The sequence below is a fragment of the Acanthopagrus latus genome, chromosome 23 (genome assembly GCF_904848185.1).
Source record: "Acanthopagrus latus isolate v.2019 chromosome 23, fAcaLat1.1, whole genome shotgun sequence".
Classification (NCBI taxonomy): Eukaryota; Metazoa; Chordata; class Actinopteri; order Spariformes; family Sparidae; genus Acanthopagrus; species Acanthopagrus latus.
In genome coordinates, this window is record NC_051061.1 from 20,310,701 (window position 1) to 20,331,063 (window position 20,363).

General features: G+C 42.4%; 1 protein-coding gene across 4 annotated transcripts; it reads left to right on the forward strand.

Moving 5' to 3' along the window:
* The first annotated feature begins 50 nt into the window (after positions 1-50).
* trip10a (thyroid hormone receptor interactor 10a) lies at positions 51-20,061 on the forward strand. Of its 4 annotated transcripts, XM_037089542.1 has the most exons (16): positions 51-423; positions 6,160-6,275; positions 6,830-6,886; positions 7,974-8,121; positions 9,187-9,249; positions 9,677-9,781; positions 9,905-10,033; positions 10,951-11,097; positions 11,213-11,401; positions 14,406-14,570; positions 14,853-14,876; positions 16,106-16,215; positions 16,460-16,592; positions 16,770-16,858; positions 16,948-17,081; positions 18,480-20,061. In XM_037089542.1, exons 1-16 carry the CDS (start codon positions 400-402, stop codon positions 18,629-18,631), a joined length of 1,785 nt encoding a protein of 594 aa, XP_036945437.1. In that variant the 5' UTR covers positions 51-399; the 3' UTR covers positions 18,632-20,061. The 4 variants fall into 4 exon arrangements, with proteins under 4 accessions (XP_036945437.1, XP_036945438.1, XP_036945439.1 ...); XM_037089543.1 differs by lacking the exon at positions 14,853-14,876; XM_037089544.1 differs by lacking the exon at positions 14,406-14,570.
* The last annotated feature ends 302 nt before the right edge of the window (positions 20,062-20,363 follow it).

Consider the following 20,363-nt stretch of genomic DNA (forward strand, 5'->3'; position numbering starts at 1 on the left):
AAAAGCCTCGCTCATGCACGGACTCTTGTGAGCGGCCTGGCTGTGATGGTGCAGCTCGGTCCTGCGGTCAGCGCTCTGCGGTTCAGTGCGCGGCCCCTTTAAGATTTAGGATTTGGGAGTGACGCGGATATGAAAGCTAGTTTATCCCTCTTTTCCTTCGCTATGAAAAATATTTGGGCAAACTAGCGACTGCCAGCCCGAGTTAATTAGCTAATTATGATACTAGTTTGCATTACTTGCTAAAGGAGCCAAACCCCGGAGTGCGTCGTGGTTACGACTGATTTATCACCCCGGGATTAGAGCTACTTGCAGGGGCCGTCCTCCCTCCGAGCTGTGGGATAACTTTGGAGAAGTTCTTTGTATTCGGGATAGTCGCACAGCTTGGCCAACAAGCTGAACATGGACTGGGGCACAGAGCTTTGGGTGAGTCCTCCACAGTAGCGATGGCTTTTAAAAACAAAAATATATATATATCAGGATGGCTGTAAGGTCGATTTCTTAGACAAGTCGGGTAACGCTGATTACATGTCTGAAGATGAAGAAGCGGCGGCGAAGCGTTGCCGCTGTAGCTGCAGGCTTGTGTGGTGCATTCACGAACATGTTTCCATTTCCGGACGGTGCTCGTTTGCGTTAGTTAGTCGGGACAAAAAGTGGGTTTTGCTGAAACTCACTGCCAGCATGTTGCTCTTGTGGTAGATGAAGCGCACATGCAGTTAGTTTTCGACGATTTGAGGTTTGTTTTTTTCTGTTGTGATCGTACGTTTAACGATGTGTCGTGAAGTCTACAACACACGAGGCTGTAAAATACATCACAGTTCCCCTGACTTCAGACAGAAATCACACTGTCTTATAATAATCTGTTAAATAAACAAGAAACCCTCAACAACTTGGAGGACTGGAAAAGCTCAGTGCTACTTTCTCTGAACAGTAACAGCTGATATCAGGCTGTAAAACTGTCAGGATATATGTTTTCTGCACAGACAGAGGTGTTGTAAGTGTGCTGAGGTGGGTTGTGCCCAGTGGGATGTTTCACTGTTTACAGTCTGGCACTCCTTGCTTCCATAGCGATGAAGTAAAATGCTGTCATCCACCTTGACAACAAGCTTCATCACCGATGAGCAAACGGTGCACTGATTTCCAAAGGTCTCGATTTTCCTATCACATTTGGCCGGGTTAACTGCTGGATCGATCGCTTGGAGAGAATCTAGAGCCGCAGTCGATCAATTTCTGGATTAATCGATTAGTTGTTGGGTCTGTTAAATGTCAGGAAAAGTCGAAGACGTTCGATCACTTTTGTTTCAGAGTTACTTGTTGCTCAGTTTGGTGTCATAGTGCAGAATAGAAACCAGAAAATATTCACGCTTAACAAGCTAGAATCAGAATTTTGACTTTTTTTTTCTTAAAAATGAACCAAACTGATCAATCGATTATCAAAATTGATTTAAACTTTGACGACAAATCGATAAATCATTGCGGCTCTCTTAGGACTCTCTCTTTTTATTTTATCAGACTCGGTTGACCGATGCAGTCTTTACAATGAGCCGTTTTCTAGGTCGCAACAAATAAAGGTGCCGCAGTCTTTTAACTGTGAGCGACTTCCTGGAGGTTGACAGTGGCAACGCGATCCAAACTCTAAACAAAACCTAAAAAACCCCCACCATGTAACAAACAACATGTTACCTTGGTGACTGCCACAGTTTGAGCGGTAAAGCCACACATTTGCAAACACCCACTTGTGCACATTCTCGGGGAACCTGAATATGTAAAATGGAGCACCGCAAAGATGAGGATAGGGAGGTTGTGACCTCATTACAGAGTCTCCCCCTAGGCCTCTTCCCCTGTCCCTTTTCCATCCTACATGCTGGTGCAACAGCCTAATTAGTTTTGCCCTACTTTGATTGAGTCAGAGAAACATCCACACCCCAGTATTAATCAGAGGCGCTATCTCTGCAGAGGAGTCTTTCCTGAGGTTGATTCGCTGGTCGTGGAGGAAACTCCACACAAAGCCAGCGTTGTTTCTTTAGTCGACGTGAAGTACCGATCATTTAATCCCAAGTTAAGAGAAGTTTTTGAACAGTGTTTATTTGGCCTCACCTGTCTGACTAAACAAAGCCCTGCAGGCATAATTGGCTGTGTTAATGTTTGGTTGGAGAGTCATCCCCCCGGGCCAAGTCAGCCTCGATGGCATCTGTCCCCTGATTGTTGTTAATCCAATGGCTATTTTAAGGCACAAGTTTGCAGTGTGCAAGATCAGTGTGTCTAGGCATTAGCAGTGATAGTGAGTGCTACCAGGCCAGCCCCTTAGAACTACAGTGTGGCAGGTCTGGCTGCTCCAGGGCCCTAATTTTCTACAAGACAGGGTGACTCAAGGCTGAAACATCCACCCAAGCCCTGTAGGTTGGTGACTCTCAGCATGACTCCTTTTAGAAATTATGTGGCAACCACTTATTGCCAGTTTTCTCTGTGGTATTACTGGAAGAATCAGAAGATGGAGTGTAAGAGAACACACACAGGATGCTCGCTGGTGTTAGATAAAACCGTTTTTAGGCTTCAGTTTTGAAACATGATGCAGCCTGTCAAGTGTTTTATTGCACCTCCTTGCCTAAATCTGTGCCATAAAAATGGGTTATCGCTGTCCTTGTTTGGAAGTTCTATAATTACCAAGGCAGATCTACAATATCTAGTTTACCAATCAAAATAGTGAAATGAGTGGAGGAGAGAGGAGAGAGAGAGTTCCTCAGGAATGTGTTACAATACATAAGAGTGGCTCAAAATATCTAAAATATATCAGAAGGCACAGAAGGAGGGCTGAAGACATACTAATGAAATAGTCTGGATTCAATCCAGAAACGTTTATTTGCCCATCATTCGGAAGCACGGCCATTTTAAAGGATGTCAGGAGCTGTTTCATATCCAAACACTTCATGATTTATGGAAATCAGTTGAGAACAAACCCAGTCTACAGGGGCCTATAAAGATAATTCTGACTGTGGCTGTGGATGGTTATAAAATGACAGTCACTGGTGTTTGACGAGACGATGATTATGGTTTGCAGACTAGTTTGATGGATTTTAAGACAGTTTTAATGAGTTTAGCTTTTTTTTTCTGATCGCAGAACTTTTGTTTTGAATCAAGCAGTCACAGTTAATAAACAGAGATGATCAGATGCTGTTTCCCTGAGTGCACTCAGGGCTCATTTATGGCAGTGCTACACTCACTGAACCCGATGATCATGTTAGGAAAATGTCAACATACAGTTATATTAGGGATGTTCCTGAGCGACTGTTGTCCCTGACATGTGAGAGCTGTAAAGTTAAATAACTCTACAGGTGTAAAAGAAAGAAAACAATCCGAAAACAGAGGAATTCAAGAACAGTTTAATCTGTTGTCCAAAATATTAAATGTTGTGTTTAAGAGCCATTTGAAACTGTATTTGTGTCTCACTTCCCACTGTGTGTTATGAACTCTGCACATTTTCATACAAACGTGACAACAACTCACAAAACTACAATTCAAAATAATATTCAAGGTAACAAAAGATTCTGTTTATTATTCTGTGAACACAGAATATCTGTTAGACGTGACAGTTAGCCAGAGTTAGCAGTGGATTCTGGTGTTTTACAAAACAACATTTGACGAGGAAGACATTTCAGTGTGTTAAGTCGACATGTAATTTAATTGTGGACATCTCTAAAGTTTAACCATCTAGTTGACTTATCATGCATTTCCTCATGCAAGTGTGTGTTTTCACACACAGCGAGTGAAAAGCTTTTGTGTCTCTTCGGTTGCGCATTAGTTGCTGCTCAGGTTGGTTTCTTAAATAATTTAAACAAACTGATGCTGTTTGTTTTGAAGTTATTTGATAAGTGACAGTTACAACATGTGTATTCTGATAACATTATTGCAAAGTAAACAGTTTCACAATTTGTCCTAAAATGGCAAACAAAACACAATATCTCATTCTGGGGAAAATAGTCAGGCTCCATCGACTTGGCTAATTCAGTCATTCATAATCCTGTGAGATGTTTTTAAAGATGTTGTTATGTGAATAGAGCAGGAAGCTGCAGGAAAACAGTTCGGTAAATGTGTCCTCCTTTCCCTGCTGGGAAGCTGTAGACTCAACAACGGTGGGAAACAGTTGTTCAGGCACCTCACTGGGGCACAGCGACTGGCTGCATACATGCTTGGATGTGGTATAAATATAAAGACTTTAGAGTTAAATCATGCTTTAATAGACATGACTGTCATTCTAGAGAAAAGGTGTCAGGACAGTTGTTTATTACAGCTCCGAAGGTTTGACTTTGACATGAAGACAACTGTGATGCAGTACATTTTTTTAAACTGATGCAGGAGTGTCCTGCATATCTCACCTGACTAAATTTAGATGACATTATTAGTTATGCATTCTGTGGGTGTCTCGTATATGTAAGTGTCAGTATTGGTTGACAGTTTTTGTGCGATCGCTTAGTGTTGTAGTCATAATACAAGTTTGGGGACGTCCCCGTCGTCGGACCTACAAGGATGCTACACCCACAGCAGCTTGCCCAACAACTTTGCGATCCCGCCATTAATCCGTCCCCAGGCGTTGTTGACCTGTTTTTCCACACACTGCCTCGGAATGATCATCGGTCCAGAAAGTGAATATGCAAATAATACTCATCTATGCAAAACACCTGTATCAGTAGATATGTGTGTGTGTGTGTGTGTGTGTGAGATGTATAACTTTCCCTCTCTGCTATTAAAGTCTTTCCATGATATGATGCATAAACTCATCTCAGTCATGCAACTGACAGTTTATAAATAATAAACAGACCTAAAAACATCAGAGGTTTCAGCCTCCCCAGTCACCCTGATACACGGTGTGACCATGTATCTGTAACTGCACTTCCACATGGTATACCTTTCAGTTTCCAGTCATATTATCTCCATTATAGATCATTCCAGGCATAGTCTTCTGTTGATGTGGTGATGTTTTAGTGGATGCAGACAACTACTGCTCATCTGTAAAAGATTCATAAATGAATAAACCGTCACTTTTCACACTTTGAGGAGCTACGTTCAAGCCACTTGGTGATGTTTCTACTATCCCTCTCTATGATTTCTGCTTGCAAGTCAAACACAGGGCAATTATTTCCCGAGACGAAGAAGAAAATCTCTCGTTAACACAAGCAACTTAGGAAATTGGAAAATCTGTAGTTGCAATTTGTCTGTATTGACCATCATTACTTCTGCTCTGTAATTAATGGTGCTTAATTAAACCCCTAATGCAGCCTATTGGCTAGATGTTCTTGTGGTGATGGATTGCAGGCCACCGTCTTTAACCGTGTTCTGTGATTAGGCGTAACGTGGTCTCATTCATTTAGGGGGGTTTGTCTCTTTTGTTTTACCTGAGGGACCGGAAGGGTACAGAAGGACGTGGCCCAACTCGTCAGGAATCCTCTTTCAACGTGCCCCCTCCTCAATACTAAAGTCAGCGGCAAAGACAGCTTGGGGGATTGTTTTGATTGCGGAGTGAGAGAGCAGAAGATTGGCTTGGATATCGTCTCTCTTTTAACCGACTTGTCTGAGCTTGAAGGTGTCATGAAGTCTTCTGCCAAATAAGGAACAAAAGGGGGAACGTGATACACCTCCTTCGTACTGTAGAATATCAAAAAGAAAAGTCAGCAAATGTGGCTGCGCTGAGCCGGGGCACTTCAGCTTTGAAACCAGACATGAAATGGGTCAAAGGGCTACATTAATAAGGACTCTGTGAAGCTCATTTAATAGAATTCATTGCTCTCAAGATGACTATTCTCAAACATTTCGCTCCACACAGGACATGCATCAGAAGAGCACCACCTTTTTCCTGCCTGTAACCCCTGTTATGACCCTCTGTCCTTTAAACAACATGGGTGCCCTGTGATTTAAAGTGAGCCGGAAGTTTAGAGACCACTGCCAGGATTTTGCGCACATGTGGAGAGCATTCGTGGAATCCAGTGTGCAGGAACAAACGTGGATGTGCTTAGTTTATTACCCTCCGCTCAAGATTAATTCAGATGACCTCCGACTCAACCGGAGGAGAATCCCAGTTATTACCCAGGAGTTAACACGTGTTCCATTTCCTGCAGCGTGTTGGCTTAATATCTTTTCCTTATTTGTCTCTCATGCTCCTTTCTCCAGGACCAGTATGACACAATTGAGAAGCATACGCAGTCTGGCCTGGAGCTGGTGGAGAAGTACGTGAAATTTGTGAAGGAGAGGACAGAGATTGAGCAAAACTATGCCAAACAACTGAGGTAGGCCTCGCTTTTTTTTTTGTTGTTGTCATTGTTCTCCTGCACTGTCCGCCTGAAATGCCCAAAGCAGCTTGTGTCAGCTTGTGTGTGTGTGTGTGTGTGTGTGTGTGTGTGTTTGCATGTTGAAAGAGTGTTTGTGGGGTCTTATGACTACTTTGGGACAGAATCTAACTTGTTTCTGAGACACTGGCCTCATTCTCCAGCCGCAGTGTGCTCGCTCGCTCCCTCTTTCTCTCTTCATCCATGTGCTCCCTCTCCCAGTTGTGTCCCACTCTGCAGGCCCCACATCTGGTGTAGTGCTGAGCTTTGCTACAGAGGAGAGGAAGTGGGAGCAGACTGGCACATGATAGACAGGATGTGGTCAGAAGGAGAGTAAAAGGAGGAAGAATGGCTATTTACATAAGTTCATAGAGGACTGATGTCTTTTTAATCAAATTGAATAAAACAGTTAGTGGTCACATAAGAATAGTTTTTGATTTAGCAAGCTTTCTCTGACTCCATTTTTTTTCTCTATTTGTCTACCCGTTTGTTTGATGCACTCTCACTCTCCACAGGAACCTTTCCAAGAAATATAACCTAAAAAGAAGCAGCAAAGATGAACCAGAGTGCAGGTGAGCTATTGTGGGCTTTGTTGCAAAGCCTTTCTTAAAAGGGGCAATATGTAAGACGTACGCAGAATCTTGTGTTATAAAACATGCAATAAATGAACTAATATCAACACATGTGGAGAAACAGTCGTGTGAAGACGTCTATGTGTTATGTTGCGTTGATGTCTACTGAAGTTAGCGTGCTAACCACGTAGCTGAACCTGCAGTAATCCCCTGATGCAGGCAGCAAGTTTGCTACTTAATCAAAACAATGTTACATCTGATTTCCTTATTAAACTTAAAACACAACCATACACCTTCTGAATTAGTAAACAATATAAAATCACAGAAAAAGTCTTGGTCTGTCTTTCACCGATTGCTTCTGGTTTGGTCAAAATAAATCCTCAGTTCACAGTAAAATGTGAAAATATTACGGCTGCCCAACTGCCTCTGGCTCCTCTCCCACTCTGTCTTCCTATGCCCAAGTTCATAGTCCTTGTCAGGGTCTCCTCTGTCTTCAAACTATCTGCTGGTCTCACATGCCATGTCTGGTCCCTGTACGGTGTCCAGCTCGTTGTGTTTACTGGGAGGCAACAGTTAAACTGAGACCCATCGGCTGTGGTGACTTACCCTCAGTGATCTGAGCTTGTGGTCTAGGCCTGTTAGTGATTGGGGCCAGTTAGCTGCACAACTAATAGAGCTCCTTGCTAATGGCAGCTCGCCACAGCAATGAGTGTAGTGGTCAGCAGTTAGAGGTTATGCAGCCCCTTAAATTTCTTTTAAATTACACCTTTTTGAAGAATGACATTTTAACTGCAATACAGCTAAAACTGTGCTTACTGGGTCACAAATAAAACTGACCTTTGGATGATATCCTGTTTCAATCTAACAGGAATTGTTCGTCATTAGTGTCAGTCGTGTTGGGGCCACAGTTGGAACAATGTAAATGCCCCAAGAAGGAAGCAGGAATAAGGAAGTCATGAGCCTCTCATTATGACTTGGCCCGCTGCTGCCTGCTCTTTGAGCCTGTGTATGTATCATCTTATCAGTGGGTCCCATCACTGTGTTCTCATCTCTCCACCCTTTCCTCTCTCCACCTCTTAAATGGTAGGTTTTCCAGCTACCAGTCTTTTTTGGACCTCCTAAATGAGATGAACGACTACGCGGGGCAGAGGGAGCTGATTGCAGAGAACATGATGATGAGCATTTGCATCGATCTCACCAAGTACCTGCAAGAACTCAAGCAGGAACGAAAGACGGTGAGCTTGACATGGAACGGATCAACAGTTCATCGTGTCATGCTGGTTATAGTCCATCTCTGGTGCAAAAATAAATTGAATTTGCTGTGACTCCCCAGGCCGTTTTGCTTTAAACACAGTGTTCAGGCTCCTTAAAAGGCAACTTGTTAAAATTTTCCCACAGCCTACTTGTCTGCCCTTTGATACACCTTCATCTGTAGCTGGTTAACTATGTCGTAATGGGGTTTCGGTTCATGTCTGCTTTAATTTGATACAGTGTAAGTAGTTAAACTGTTTACTTGATCCCACTGCAAACTCCCTAAAACATAGAAAATTGGAAAACAGTGATGAATGATATCCTGTTGCCTTAAGTGACTTCGTCAAATCAGAGTAAGAATCAGCTTTAGGTCTGTGGAGACACTCAAGGAATTTGACTCTGGTTTGAACAGCTAAGAACAAGAAATAAAGGCAAAGAAAAGAGAACTTTTATGCACATAAATGTTTTGTTTTCTCCCATTAGTTGTTCAAAATCCAATAATATTCTGTGTGTTATCATGTTAGACCAAGAAAAGCTACATTCTCTCCATTTCAGAACCTGGGTCCATCTAATTTCTTGCATTTTGCTTGAAAATTGACTTAAAAGATTGGTCAGCTATCAAAGTCCAATAATCAACTTACTGTTGGAACTCTAGCGTGTACATACTCGTATTTGCCTGCAAGGTGGGAGGAGAACAGAGGGAGATTTAAAGGAGGAGTGGAGATCTCACTGTTATGGCAGGAAGGAAGCCTTACTTAGTGTCTCCAGGGGGAGGCACGGTCTGAGCGGTGGTGTGCTATTTCTCAATGAGGAATGCATTGGCTGAGTCCCACTGGATTGCAGAACACTGCAGCCGTGTACAGGCTCTCACTGCAGACGTGATGTCTCATACAAGACACACTGGGATTTGTTTTCTTGTCTGTTATGTTTTGTGGCTTTCGGAGGTCATTGTTTATTCTGCGTCTGCCCCTGCACATGGCTGTCTCTCTGTGTGTCATCTGACCCGCCTACCCTCCTCTCACTCTGTCTATTTTTATGAATGTCTGCAGTATCTGATGGAGGCCAAGAAGGCCCAGCAGAGTTTGGAGAGCACCTACAAGCAGCTCGACAGTGTAAGTCTAAAGGACGAGTCTGTCAATCTTGATGTTTGAGGATTACATTATGAATTGTTATAAGCAAAGCTGTTAGATGTGAATGAGACTGTCTTGTTACGAGAGAAGGGGGATAAATTCCCTGTAAGGAAATGGCTGCGCATTGAGTGTGGTTGGTCAGGTGTGTATATATTGTCTAAAAACAATGTTAAAAACAGTTCCCCAGTTTAGACTCCCATCATCAATCCAAGACCTTTTTACTTATGAGTGGAGATGATTTGGTCCCCGCGCCCCCAGCCTCCTGTAGCCATCTTTTTCGGAAAGACAGTGAAAAATGCTATGCTGAAAATAGGAGAACCTCCTCATATTTCATTTGGGCAATGGCCTCACTGAGCTGAGCTGAAAACAATCTTTTTCTCTTCATCTTTCTTTTTGTTTTGCACACCAGAGTAAAAAGCGCTTTGAGAGGGAATGGAGAGAAGCAGAGCGTGCAGCGCAGTATGCAGAGAAGACCGATCAAGACATCAATGCCACAAAGGCGGACGTTGAAAAAGTAACAAGGGCGGGGGAAAAAAAAAAAAAACTCAACATTTTAGGGACCATTAACCATGATTCATGATACATTATGAAAATGGGATGCACTTGCTTAACCTGTTTGCACTGTGTGTGGTTTTAGGCCAAACAGCAAGCTCATATGAGAGCACATGTAGCAGAGGAGTGTAAGAACGACTACGCTGCTCAGCTTCAGAAGTACAACAAGGAGCAGAACCAGTTCTATTTTAATGATATGCCACTCATTTTCAATGTAAGTGATGAACCTATAGCAACATGACATCAGTGTGTATTTGAGGTGTTGATATATAGTTTGGTACAGAAGTAACTGGTATTAGTTTGACAAAATATTGTAATTTTGTTAGACTTTTCAAATAATAGATGATTTTGGTGGTATATTGTAATGATAAATACAATAATAATGTTAGATAGATGTTAAACTTGTCATATGTAGCCCTTGTATCTTACATGCACCAGGGAAAATTTGCATGTAGCTAATTAACACTGACATTTTAGTTTTTGTTTTTGTTCCAGAAACAAAACCACACTCCTGTTGAGTCAAAACCAGGGGATGAACAGCATTTAAGATCCCCTTCACACACATTGAGCCGCACATAAAACTATTCTAATGCGTGACTGACATGGTTGTTATGGAAAAAAGTCCCTCTCCCTCATTCAAATTTTAAAACTATATGAATATGTGAATACTTTTCATGAAACAAGTTTGACTGCTGGACACGTCTCCTACTTCACTGTAAATTCTATTCTTAGCGTTATGTACGCTTGAGGTTTCAGGTTTCCACGTCTCACGTTCGTTTGACCAGGACCAGCTTCCAAAGCATTCGTGACAAATCATGCTCATAGGGCTGTAAAATCAGATTATCAGTGAGCACATTGAACATTTACACTTTGACCAATCAATGTGAAAACAACCTTTGAGTGTCAAACTTCTGCATGTACATCATTCTACACAGTGAAGATACAAACAATCAACTGTACGAATGAGAACATGTTTTTGACCTGAGGGGGACTTTAATAGCCTGAAGCCAATCACTAAAGGTCTTGTTTAATGCAGAGATACAAACTGTATGTTGGGCTGTGTATTATTTATTGTCTCTTAGCAGATGTATTATTGATTTTGTGTTTGAGCAACTGTTGTGTGTTCACTAGAAATTGCAGGATCTGGATGAGAGGCGAGTACGGAAGTTGGCGCAAGGATACATCTTGTTCTCAGACACGGAAAAGCATGTGATGCCTATCATTGGCAAGTGCCTGGAAGGCATTACTAAAGCCGGCACTAATGTCAATGAGAGGAATGTGAGTTGGTCGCAAAATGCTAAATGGATTCTGACACGCAGCTCACTTGATTTAACCGTACATCTGTTCGAAAACAACTATTAATTGCTTTTACCTATAATTATATCTAATGCAGGACTCCATGGTTGTAATAGAGCAGAGCAAGTCAGGCTTTGAGCGACCCGGGGATTTGGAGTTTGAGGACTACAGCCAGGGCATCAACAGAGCCTCGTCCGACAGCAGCCTGGGCACACCTAAAGGCCCCATGGACCTGCTGGGAAAGAACAGGAGCAAAAACTTTTGGCTTTTCAGCAAAAGGAGTAAGGTAGGACACAGCACACCCGCAGAGCACATTAGGCTAATTTGGCCTAATAACACGACCTCACACTGAAAAAAAATATCAATGAACACACTAACACCACCTCCATGATCATCAGCAGCAGGGAGGAAAATAAGCAGGTGGGCAGCGTTTGGTTCCTTGTGCAGAAATGTTAGTGTTTGAGCCGTAGAGCCAGCAGTCAGAGCCAGGAAATCCCCTCTGCAGAGAGCACTCATGATGGACCTGTGGTTGACGCTACATACACACACACTCACACACGTATACACACCCTTCCCATCTATGTTAGCGCATGAACCTCGTTTGTTTAATTATACATGAACTCACACACCACCCAACACTTCTAGAACAGGTCCTTTGCATGAATCTATCCCTGGCTGTGAGTGAACAAACCTTGCCGTCCCGCCTCCCCTCCCCCCATCCTCCTGCCCACACCACCTCCCTCTCTCAGCAGCGTGGTTTCCAATAGGTCAACTGGCAGTCAGCATTCTGCTGTGCTTGTGCTTTCATCAGCACGGGGCCCAAACAACATTGAATTTTCCTCTACAGGCATCCACAAACACACTGCTTCCATTATACTGGCCAGAACATAGCATTATGTCTCCCATCACAATAAAATCTTTGTACCAACAATCGGGATGACACCAGGTTTGCCAGGTCAGAAAAATTGGGTCACGTCCAACCTCATATTCATGCTTTGGTTGTTAACATCGTTGTATTTGGTCTTGAGATTCTCACAGATCTCAGAGGAACACTTTGCTCTTTGCTGAGGTCCAAAACTGAACTGGTGATATGAGTAGCTGACCACTAACCAGCTAATGGTTCCCCCCTCCTCCTGCCTCAGCACTAAATGGTCCCTTCTCTCCTCCTCGCAGTGTTTGCTTGTTCAGCGCCTCTCTTCTCTCTGCATGTCTTACTGGCTGTGCTCTGCCGTGCACTCCTCCTGCTCTGTGTATGTGTGTGGCGCACTGCTCTGTGTCATCAGTCATGCTCTCCCAATTACAACCGTAGCAGTATGAATAGCAGGCTGACTATACTGGCCTGACTGAGCTTTTGGTTTATGTCTGGCCCTGTAGCGTTCCCATTCCGAACTGCTCTCCTGTACTTAGACTCCCATAACTCTCGAGAAAAGTAGCACCTACCCAGTAGATGTTCACATAATAACAGTGCTGCGCTTCCAGCTCTCAGTATTCACACCGGGGACCTTGTTGTAGGGCTTTTTAGACCGTTGAGGACTAAAAGACATGATCCTCCTGTGTAATTTAGCTAATAGATCCCACCCCTGCCTTCCCACAGTTACTGCAGTTAACTTCAGGCATGTCGTCAAGATAACCTCTTGCAGAGAGGTCAGGCAGGGCATTCACCAAGCCTGCACACATCTAGGCTATATGCACAACTGTGGTAATGAAGCAGGCTATTTATAACAGCTGCACTGATATATGAATTGGTATTTCATCTATGTAGGTCAGACTCAGACAGCACAGGTTGAACTGTGAACATGAGTTTTCACACAGAATCCTTAACACTGGATTAGTGTTACTGTACTTTCAAAGGAAAACCACACAGTCACAGTTGTTGCTGAATGAGACAAATGTTTTTTTCAACATAGAAATCCAGATGAATTAACTCAACCATTAATTATATTGTTGAACTGTGATGTTAGCGGCTAGTCCACCAGGAGACGCTCTTCAATACTGTTAAGATTTACAGCAAACAATTTGGGTAATAAGTTCAACATGTATCTTTTCCGTTTCCAAGTAAGTAATTTAGATAAGTGGGTTGTGATGAGATTAGCTGGTTACTTGTGCATTTGCAGTGTCACGATAGCTCGACAATGAGGCTAAATGAGGTAAAATATTAGAAGGAAGGGGCGGGAAATCTGATGATTTTGGATCTAGGTCAATCTGGAAGGTGTCCATAATCTATTTTCAGGTGAATGATAGAGATTGTAGTTATTTAAACGTCCCACAACGAGTTTTTAAGGGGTTATAAAACACTGCATAAGCAAATGAGACCAACGCTGAGAAGACTGGCTATTTCAAGTGGAGTTATTCATAGTGGTTGTCACTGGGCCAGATTCTGAAAATGAAAAACTGGTTTTATGATGGAGTGCTGAGGATGAATTAATGGTACAGCGATAGATACTTCTGTAATGCCAGATGAAAGCAGAACAGCTGGCTTGTAATGTCATTATTTTATTATTTTTTATTTAATGTTGACCTTGCTCCTGACTTATATTTAGTTGTTTGTTTGTTTGTTATTGTGAAAACACACAAAATTACTATATAGAACAGCTGAATCTCTTAGTTGTAGTATTACATGTAATATATATCATAGGTGCATGAAGGGTAATGTTGCCAAAAGAAAGTTTATTTAGATTAGATCTTAGATTCTCCTGCAGCCGTTCCTTCACTTGCCTCCAAAACAATCTCTTTATGTCGGGCGGTGATGGTTATTTTGTCCACAGGTAAAGATAGCGATTAAGATTGTGATTAAATAGATAATGACATTATTTATGATTTATTTACTAGACAGCACGCCCACTTTTCATAACCTATGACGGGTGAAACTATAGAAAAAAGAAATAAGAATAATCTTGAGATTTGGTTTAGTCTCTCTGGTCTGCTCCAGTTCCACACTGAGGCTCACGCTTCCCTTCAGCCTGGCTCGAGGTTGTCAGCAGGTGTTGGGCTCATGTGGCACCGGTGTGGGAAGGAGTTTCTCGCTGTCTTATTTTTGTATCTTTATTTTTTTTTTATGTTCATGTTGATGTGAGCCGAAAGTGTGTTTGTGCTTTCATGCTGTCTGGGCTTGTGTGCTGGGTTTGCTCCAGTGTTGTCTTCCTGGCTTTGTGGTGTGCTGATGGTGTCTTTTTCTTTCCCTTTTCACCTTGTTGTTTTTGTCTTCCCTCCTCTCCCCCCATCCTGTACACCAAACTCTGCCTGCATACCTCATGCTTGGGTGCTGGTACTTTGGTCTCGCCCCACCCCAGCTCTCTCCCTCCACGCTCCCACCTTTCTCCACACCCCCTGCCCCCTCGCCCGCTAACGGACCCCCTTCCCCCAAGTTTGGCCGGGACCCTCTGTCGTACTGTTTGAAGGAGATCAATAAGACAGTCAAACCCAGAATATCTTCCTTCCGGACACTCAGGAGATCGGTGAGTCACCAGAGGAAAAGGTTTGGGTGGCAGGAGACCTCCTCTCATCAGGGCTTGCACATCATCATGTCCCTGCTTCAAGAAAGACGTTCTGGATTCCTCAGATAAATAACATTTTCAGTACTTAAACACATAGCACATAGATCTTACAGCTCACAGTGACTTTCTCGCTATTTTTGATATTTATACTTGTAAGAGCATCTTTGAAGTGTAAAAAGCAAGAAGCACTTTTAAGGATATGATGAGATGTGTCTACAAACACGCTGTTTCTTCTTCCCTCAGAAGTTTACTCCAGAGAGGATCACGGTAATATGGACAACGAAGCTGGTGTGGGGTCTCAGCTGTGTGACACAAAGAAAGTGGCCACCTCTCCATTACAAAAATCTCATTATAATAATAATTTTCCCTTCACATAACTCTGCTGGAGTGTCTGTGCTCAGCCAACTGAACACAGATCCTATTATGTGGCAAAAGCTTTGTCCTCTTGAGTTTGTGTTGGCGAGGTGGCCACCTGGTGGCGGAACCGGGGAGAAACGCTTGGCAGCACAAGAGCAATCTGAGCGAGTCCCAACCCAATTTTGAAATGGCTTTAATTGTCTCGGCACTTTCCTGGGTCACCTTTTCCATCCAAGATTTTATTTATTGAACTTGTTGTTCAAGAAAACTGTATTCAAGACAAAGTGATTAGTGTTTGCTTCATTTTATTTGTTGGTCGGTGGGTGGTGGCTTTGGGTTCAGCTCACTGTTGTACATTATCTGGCATCACATTACTTTCAAGTCCAATAAATGTCTATTTACAACGTTTAGCCTTCATTACAAACACATAGGAGCCATCAACATACTCTCATCTAATTAGATGACTGCAGAGTTTAATTTCACTAATGATTTCAGTAAATGTATATCTGTCAAAAAAGAGTTTTAACGTGTGTGACACATCAATGTCGTCAAACAGTAGAAACAAGTAGAAGAAATATGTTTGTCAGTGAGAAAATAACTTGGTACTTGCTTGAGACTTGGACCAAATGACTTGAATCACATGTCTGTCTCACCGTATTTTCATCCATTCAGTGGAAAATTCAACACGGATGCTTAATTAAGTGGGACCAATTTGTCAAAGAGCAAAGATTAAATCAATCTCCCCCAGATGGCACCGAATAGTCACAAGGAGTGTATCGCATAAATAAACAGGATAATTATAATCCTTCGGTTGATTTCTTCATTAAAGAAGTCCAGAAAAATTCTATAGGCTAGAAATGAAATGTTGTATAAGGCCAATAGACTTAATCAATGCGTACGTTCTACTCAAACCAGTACTGTAAGGGATATAAGAAGAAGTCAATCTATGAACATGTTAATACAGAGAAGATTCTAAAGTAATGTTTTGTCAGTTAAAATTTTATCACTTAAGCTGAACTCAACCACAGGTTTGGTGGTCCTGCTGAGGCGTTTCTCTCACAGAGGTTGCTGTGGTTGTCCAACTGTTGAGTGTGAGACAGAGTTCAGTGTTAACCCGCCCTTCCTCTGAACTCCTGCAGCCCGCAGTGACGGAGGACTTCGCTCATCTTCCACCAGAGCAGCGCAGGAAGAGGTTACAACAGAAACTAGAGGAAATTTGCAAAGAATTGCAGAAAGAAGTGGATCAGAGGTGTGTGTGTGTGTTTGTGTGTCTATGTGGTTATCGTTCTGCTTATTAATAACTAACCCTGTCAGAAGTGGGTGTGCTGATATGATATTCATGCAGTGCACATGAGTGTGTAGAACTCTGTGGTGTCTGTGTAAGTGTTTGTATTGTTTGTTCAGCCCTGAGCTCTGCAGGGAACCAATTTCTACTGAAAGTCACTTTCCCCTTTCCTCCCTTGTTCCTCTCCTGCTCTCTCTTCTCTCCTCAGCGAGGCCCTGGGGAAGATGAAAGATGTTTATGAGAAAAATCCTCAAATGGGAGACCCTGCTAGTCTGGCATCCCAAATCAGCCAGACAACCCAGAATATAGAGCGGCTCAGAGGGGAGCTCAACAAGTACGAGGTAATCCCGACCGCCTGTTGTTGATAGTATGAGGTTATCATTGAACATTATAAGGTGATCCAGGCCCTTAGAAGTTAACTCAAACATACGATGAAGTCGGGGGGTGGGAATCACAGAGTAACTCATCATGAACTCCAACCTGTTTTCTCTCCTTTTCGTTTTAACTCTCTCATGTAGACTTGGCTGGCAGAGGCGGGAGGTCGAGGGGACACAATACGCTACAAAACTCACACATTTAACAACAACGGAGCTCATGATGTACACAGGTAAATCCGAGCAACAGGCGGCGTGTTTTTGTGCGCAGTGATGTGTCGTTTGCTCTGCTCAGGAAACCTTTTGTTTTTCTCCCTCGCAGCCCCGACGGAGCTCACTCCGATGAAAGCACGCCCGATCCCTCCCAGGCCATCTACGCCGAGTTTGACGATGACTTTGAGGACGAGGAACTAACTGCTCCTATTGGGAAATGCACAGCCATGTACAACTTCCCTGGTATGTCACAGGCTGTTTCAGCTGACTGCATTACTCCCTGTTCCTGATGAGCACAGTGTGCATAATGAGGCATGTAGCGAGTCAATCTGTCGGCTGGGACGTGTGAGGAATTGTCCTTGATCAAATGTCAGTTTTCTCTCAGCTTCAGCGATCCCCCCTGGAAATCAGTGGCCTTCCTATAATGTAAATTTGAAGTTTCTTTACTATGATGTTATCGAGGCCAAGAATCTTTGGGCTCCTATAGCTGGAGGAGTGTTTTTTTCACAATTTCTGTGAATATTTGTACAAGAAATACTAGACATTATCGGGAGCCATTTGGCAGTAACAGATGCAGGGAATGTATTTTTAAGTCTCTGTCAGTTTGTAGGTGAATTTTTTTGTTTCAGAATTCAAGTAGCTTGCCTTTTAATCAGCAATTCCTACATGTAGCATCTGCCAGTATCACTTTGTAGAAACTATTCAGCAGTGTCTGAGTGATGCTTCAGGAGGAAAACGTTTGTCGGACATGTATAAAAGGGCTGGACACGGATGCTTTGTGGCTTGACTTGAATTTGACAACCTTTTTTTGCTCCGCACTTTATTCGTCATCACTCATTTTAAACATCACTACAGCTGTTAAGCTTAATATGAGCCATCATCAAATGTCATGCTTGTCCAGTCGTCTGACAACACACAATGGATGTTCAAACGACCCCAAATCTCAGAGATTCCAGTTCGCACTGGCCTCATGCTGTCAAACGACCCTGTGTCCGGTGAAATATTGTGATGGAATTTACCTTTTACAAACTATTGTGACACTCAGTGGAGTCTATACTTCCACCAAAGCCCAGCAGTTTGCTTTGTACTCGCTCATAGATACCAGCCACCTAATCACGCTTATTTTTTTCATCGATGTTCATGCATTAATCCCTGAGAAATTACCAAAAAATGTGAAAAATGCCCTATTTTGCAATGTCAAAGAAAGTGATAGAACTTTTCAGATCCTCGCTGAAAGTATTTTGGGTCGTGACCACCCTTCATCCAGGTTTCATGGAAATCCATTCAGTGGTTTTTGTGTAATCCTGCTGACAGCAGTCAAACAGACACAGGTAAACACAACCTCCTTGGCAGAGGTAATTATGGACAAGGCAGATTTGCATGGGATTAAGATCACAGACAAGCTCTGTAATTATTCCAAATTAATAGAGGTCCCCAGGTAACACTAGTCCAGTGCAAATATATGGCTGGATATGAGTAAAGAAACCAGAAAGTATTCACATTTAAGAAGCTGGAATCAGTTCTTTCTTCTTTCTTCCCCTCAAAACAAGTAATTGTTGGAGCTTTGTGTTCTGACTCAATGTCAAAGTCGTCTTGCATGCAGCTACCGCAGTGACGTTCTCTGCATTGTGTCTCTTCCAGGTGCTAGTGAAGGCACCATCGCTATGCAGGAGGGGGAGGTGCTGGCCGTGGTGGAGGAGGACAAAGGTGACGGCTGGACCCGCGTCCGTAGGAACAACGGGGATGAAGGATACATACCAACATCTTATGTTACCATCTCCTTAAACGAATGACGGATGAGAGGAAAAAGAGGAGAAGAAATGATCACTTCACCAAACTGTATACAGTTCTTCCAATGGGACCAATCAAAAAGGAGCCACAGCACTATCGGCAGGACAGACTGGTGTATCCAGAAGGGGATCCAAATAAGTTGCTTTGATTTCTTGAGAGAGGTGCCTGAAATGGGCAGAGGAATGGTGCTAACAGTATGTCCCATGCGGTTAACATTACATTATTGTAATCCCAGTAACCCACGCCGCCTGAACCACAAGATTATTTTACCTTTTGATATCATGTTACGATGATTTTTTTGGTTTCGGTTAAAAAGTGTTGCATGGGTCATCATGGTACGAGTGTTTGCCTTGTTCCACTGCCTAATAAGGAATTACCTTCTGAATGTGAGAGGAAGAAGAAGAAGAAGAAGAGACGGACGTGGAAGATGAGTGCTGCTGCCATCTTTACACCGAGTGTTCATACCAGTAATTCTTGTTTACCTTTTTGAAAACTGACCCACGGCAGTCAAACTCCACTGCTCAACCTACAACACGTGACCTGTTGCAGTTCCTCATTTACTAGCACTTGTGAAGTTGAATGGCACCGTCACTTTGCTCATGGTTGGACTTGATGTCTTGAATGTCCCCAGGGAGGTGAGTGAGGTTTGGGGGGAGGTTGCTTCACTTTCAGCTCTCTCATCAGGCACACAGCCATACAAACACTTCAATGTTCAGACAATCACATCCATATCACCATTTCTTTCACACTATAGCAATAACAAGGATATAGCTGTTGTTTTCTAATAGTTACAACCTGAGAATTGTACTAAAAATAATTTATTACAAATGTGTATGTTCTATAAATAAACTTTTCAAGTTTGACAAGTCGTACGTCGTATTCAGGATGTTCTCACGTTGCTCTTTTCCCCTTGCACACTAGTGGACAGTCTGTAGCCACAAAAGGGAGTAAATAATGCACACAGAGCGTGCTACATTAAGACTATTGTATTTATGTAATAAATAATATATATTTTAGCTATCACAACACCACTATTGTCTTATTGGCTTTTTAACCATTCAAATAAAGATTGTAAGAGAGAACTAAAGTCTCTAATTATGTTGCTAATAATGTTTGGATTTACTTCACATTTTCTCAAGTTGATCCACATTGTGTGATTTTTTTTTTTTTCTTTTTAAGTTGTCATGGAGCCAGCAGGAAGCAGTAACTGCTCACGTGTCTTTGGTGCCTTTCTGGTTAAAAGCATTGTGTATATACCATTTTTATTTGCATGTAAGACATTTGTTTTTTTTCAAGACTTAATAAATGTAAAACACATTTCAAAGTTAGGAGTGTTTTTTTTGTCTTTTCTGGACAAATAAATATTTGAAACAAAAATGGTGTCTGTTGGTTCAGTGAAACTCCTCCATGTATTTTGTGGATTTGAGGTCTTTTAAGGTCGTTCAAGTTAGATGTTAGAGAGCTTTGACAGCCATCAAGAGTTTTGTCCCAGTAACGACCCAAGAAATGTTCTGCTCCCAATGAAAGATTTACTCGACACTTGACAGTCTCTCAGCTGGAAACTGGAATCTGGGGAACTTTAATCTTTGGTTTCACTGGGATAAGAATGTTATTGAATATACCAAAAAAATAAATAAATAAAATGGGACCATGTGTAGATGGAAGATTATATGTTTTGCAGATAGACAGTTTGTCCTCTGTCTGTGACTTCACATATTAAGGATAATAAGGATT

Excerpts from the sequence above, each read along its gene's own strand:
- trip10a (XM_037089542.1), top strand. The coding sequence starts at position 400 with ATGGACTGGGGCACAGAGCTTTGG. Across the intron at positions 9,782-9,904 it reads CAAAGGCGGACGTTGAAAAA|GCCAAACAGCAAGCTCATAT; the intron begins GTAACAAGGGCG and ends GTGTGGTTTTAG. Across the intron at positions 11,402-14,405 it reads TTTTCAGCAAAAGGAGTAAG|CTCTCTCCCTCCACGCTCCC; the intron begins GTAGGACACAGC and ends GCCCCACCCCAG.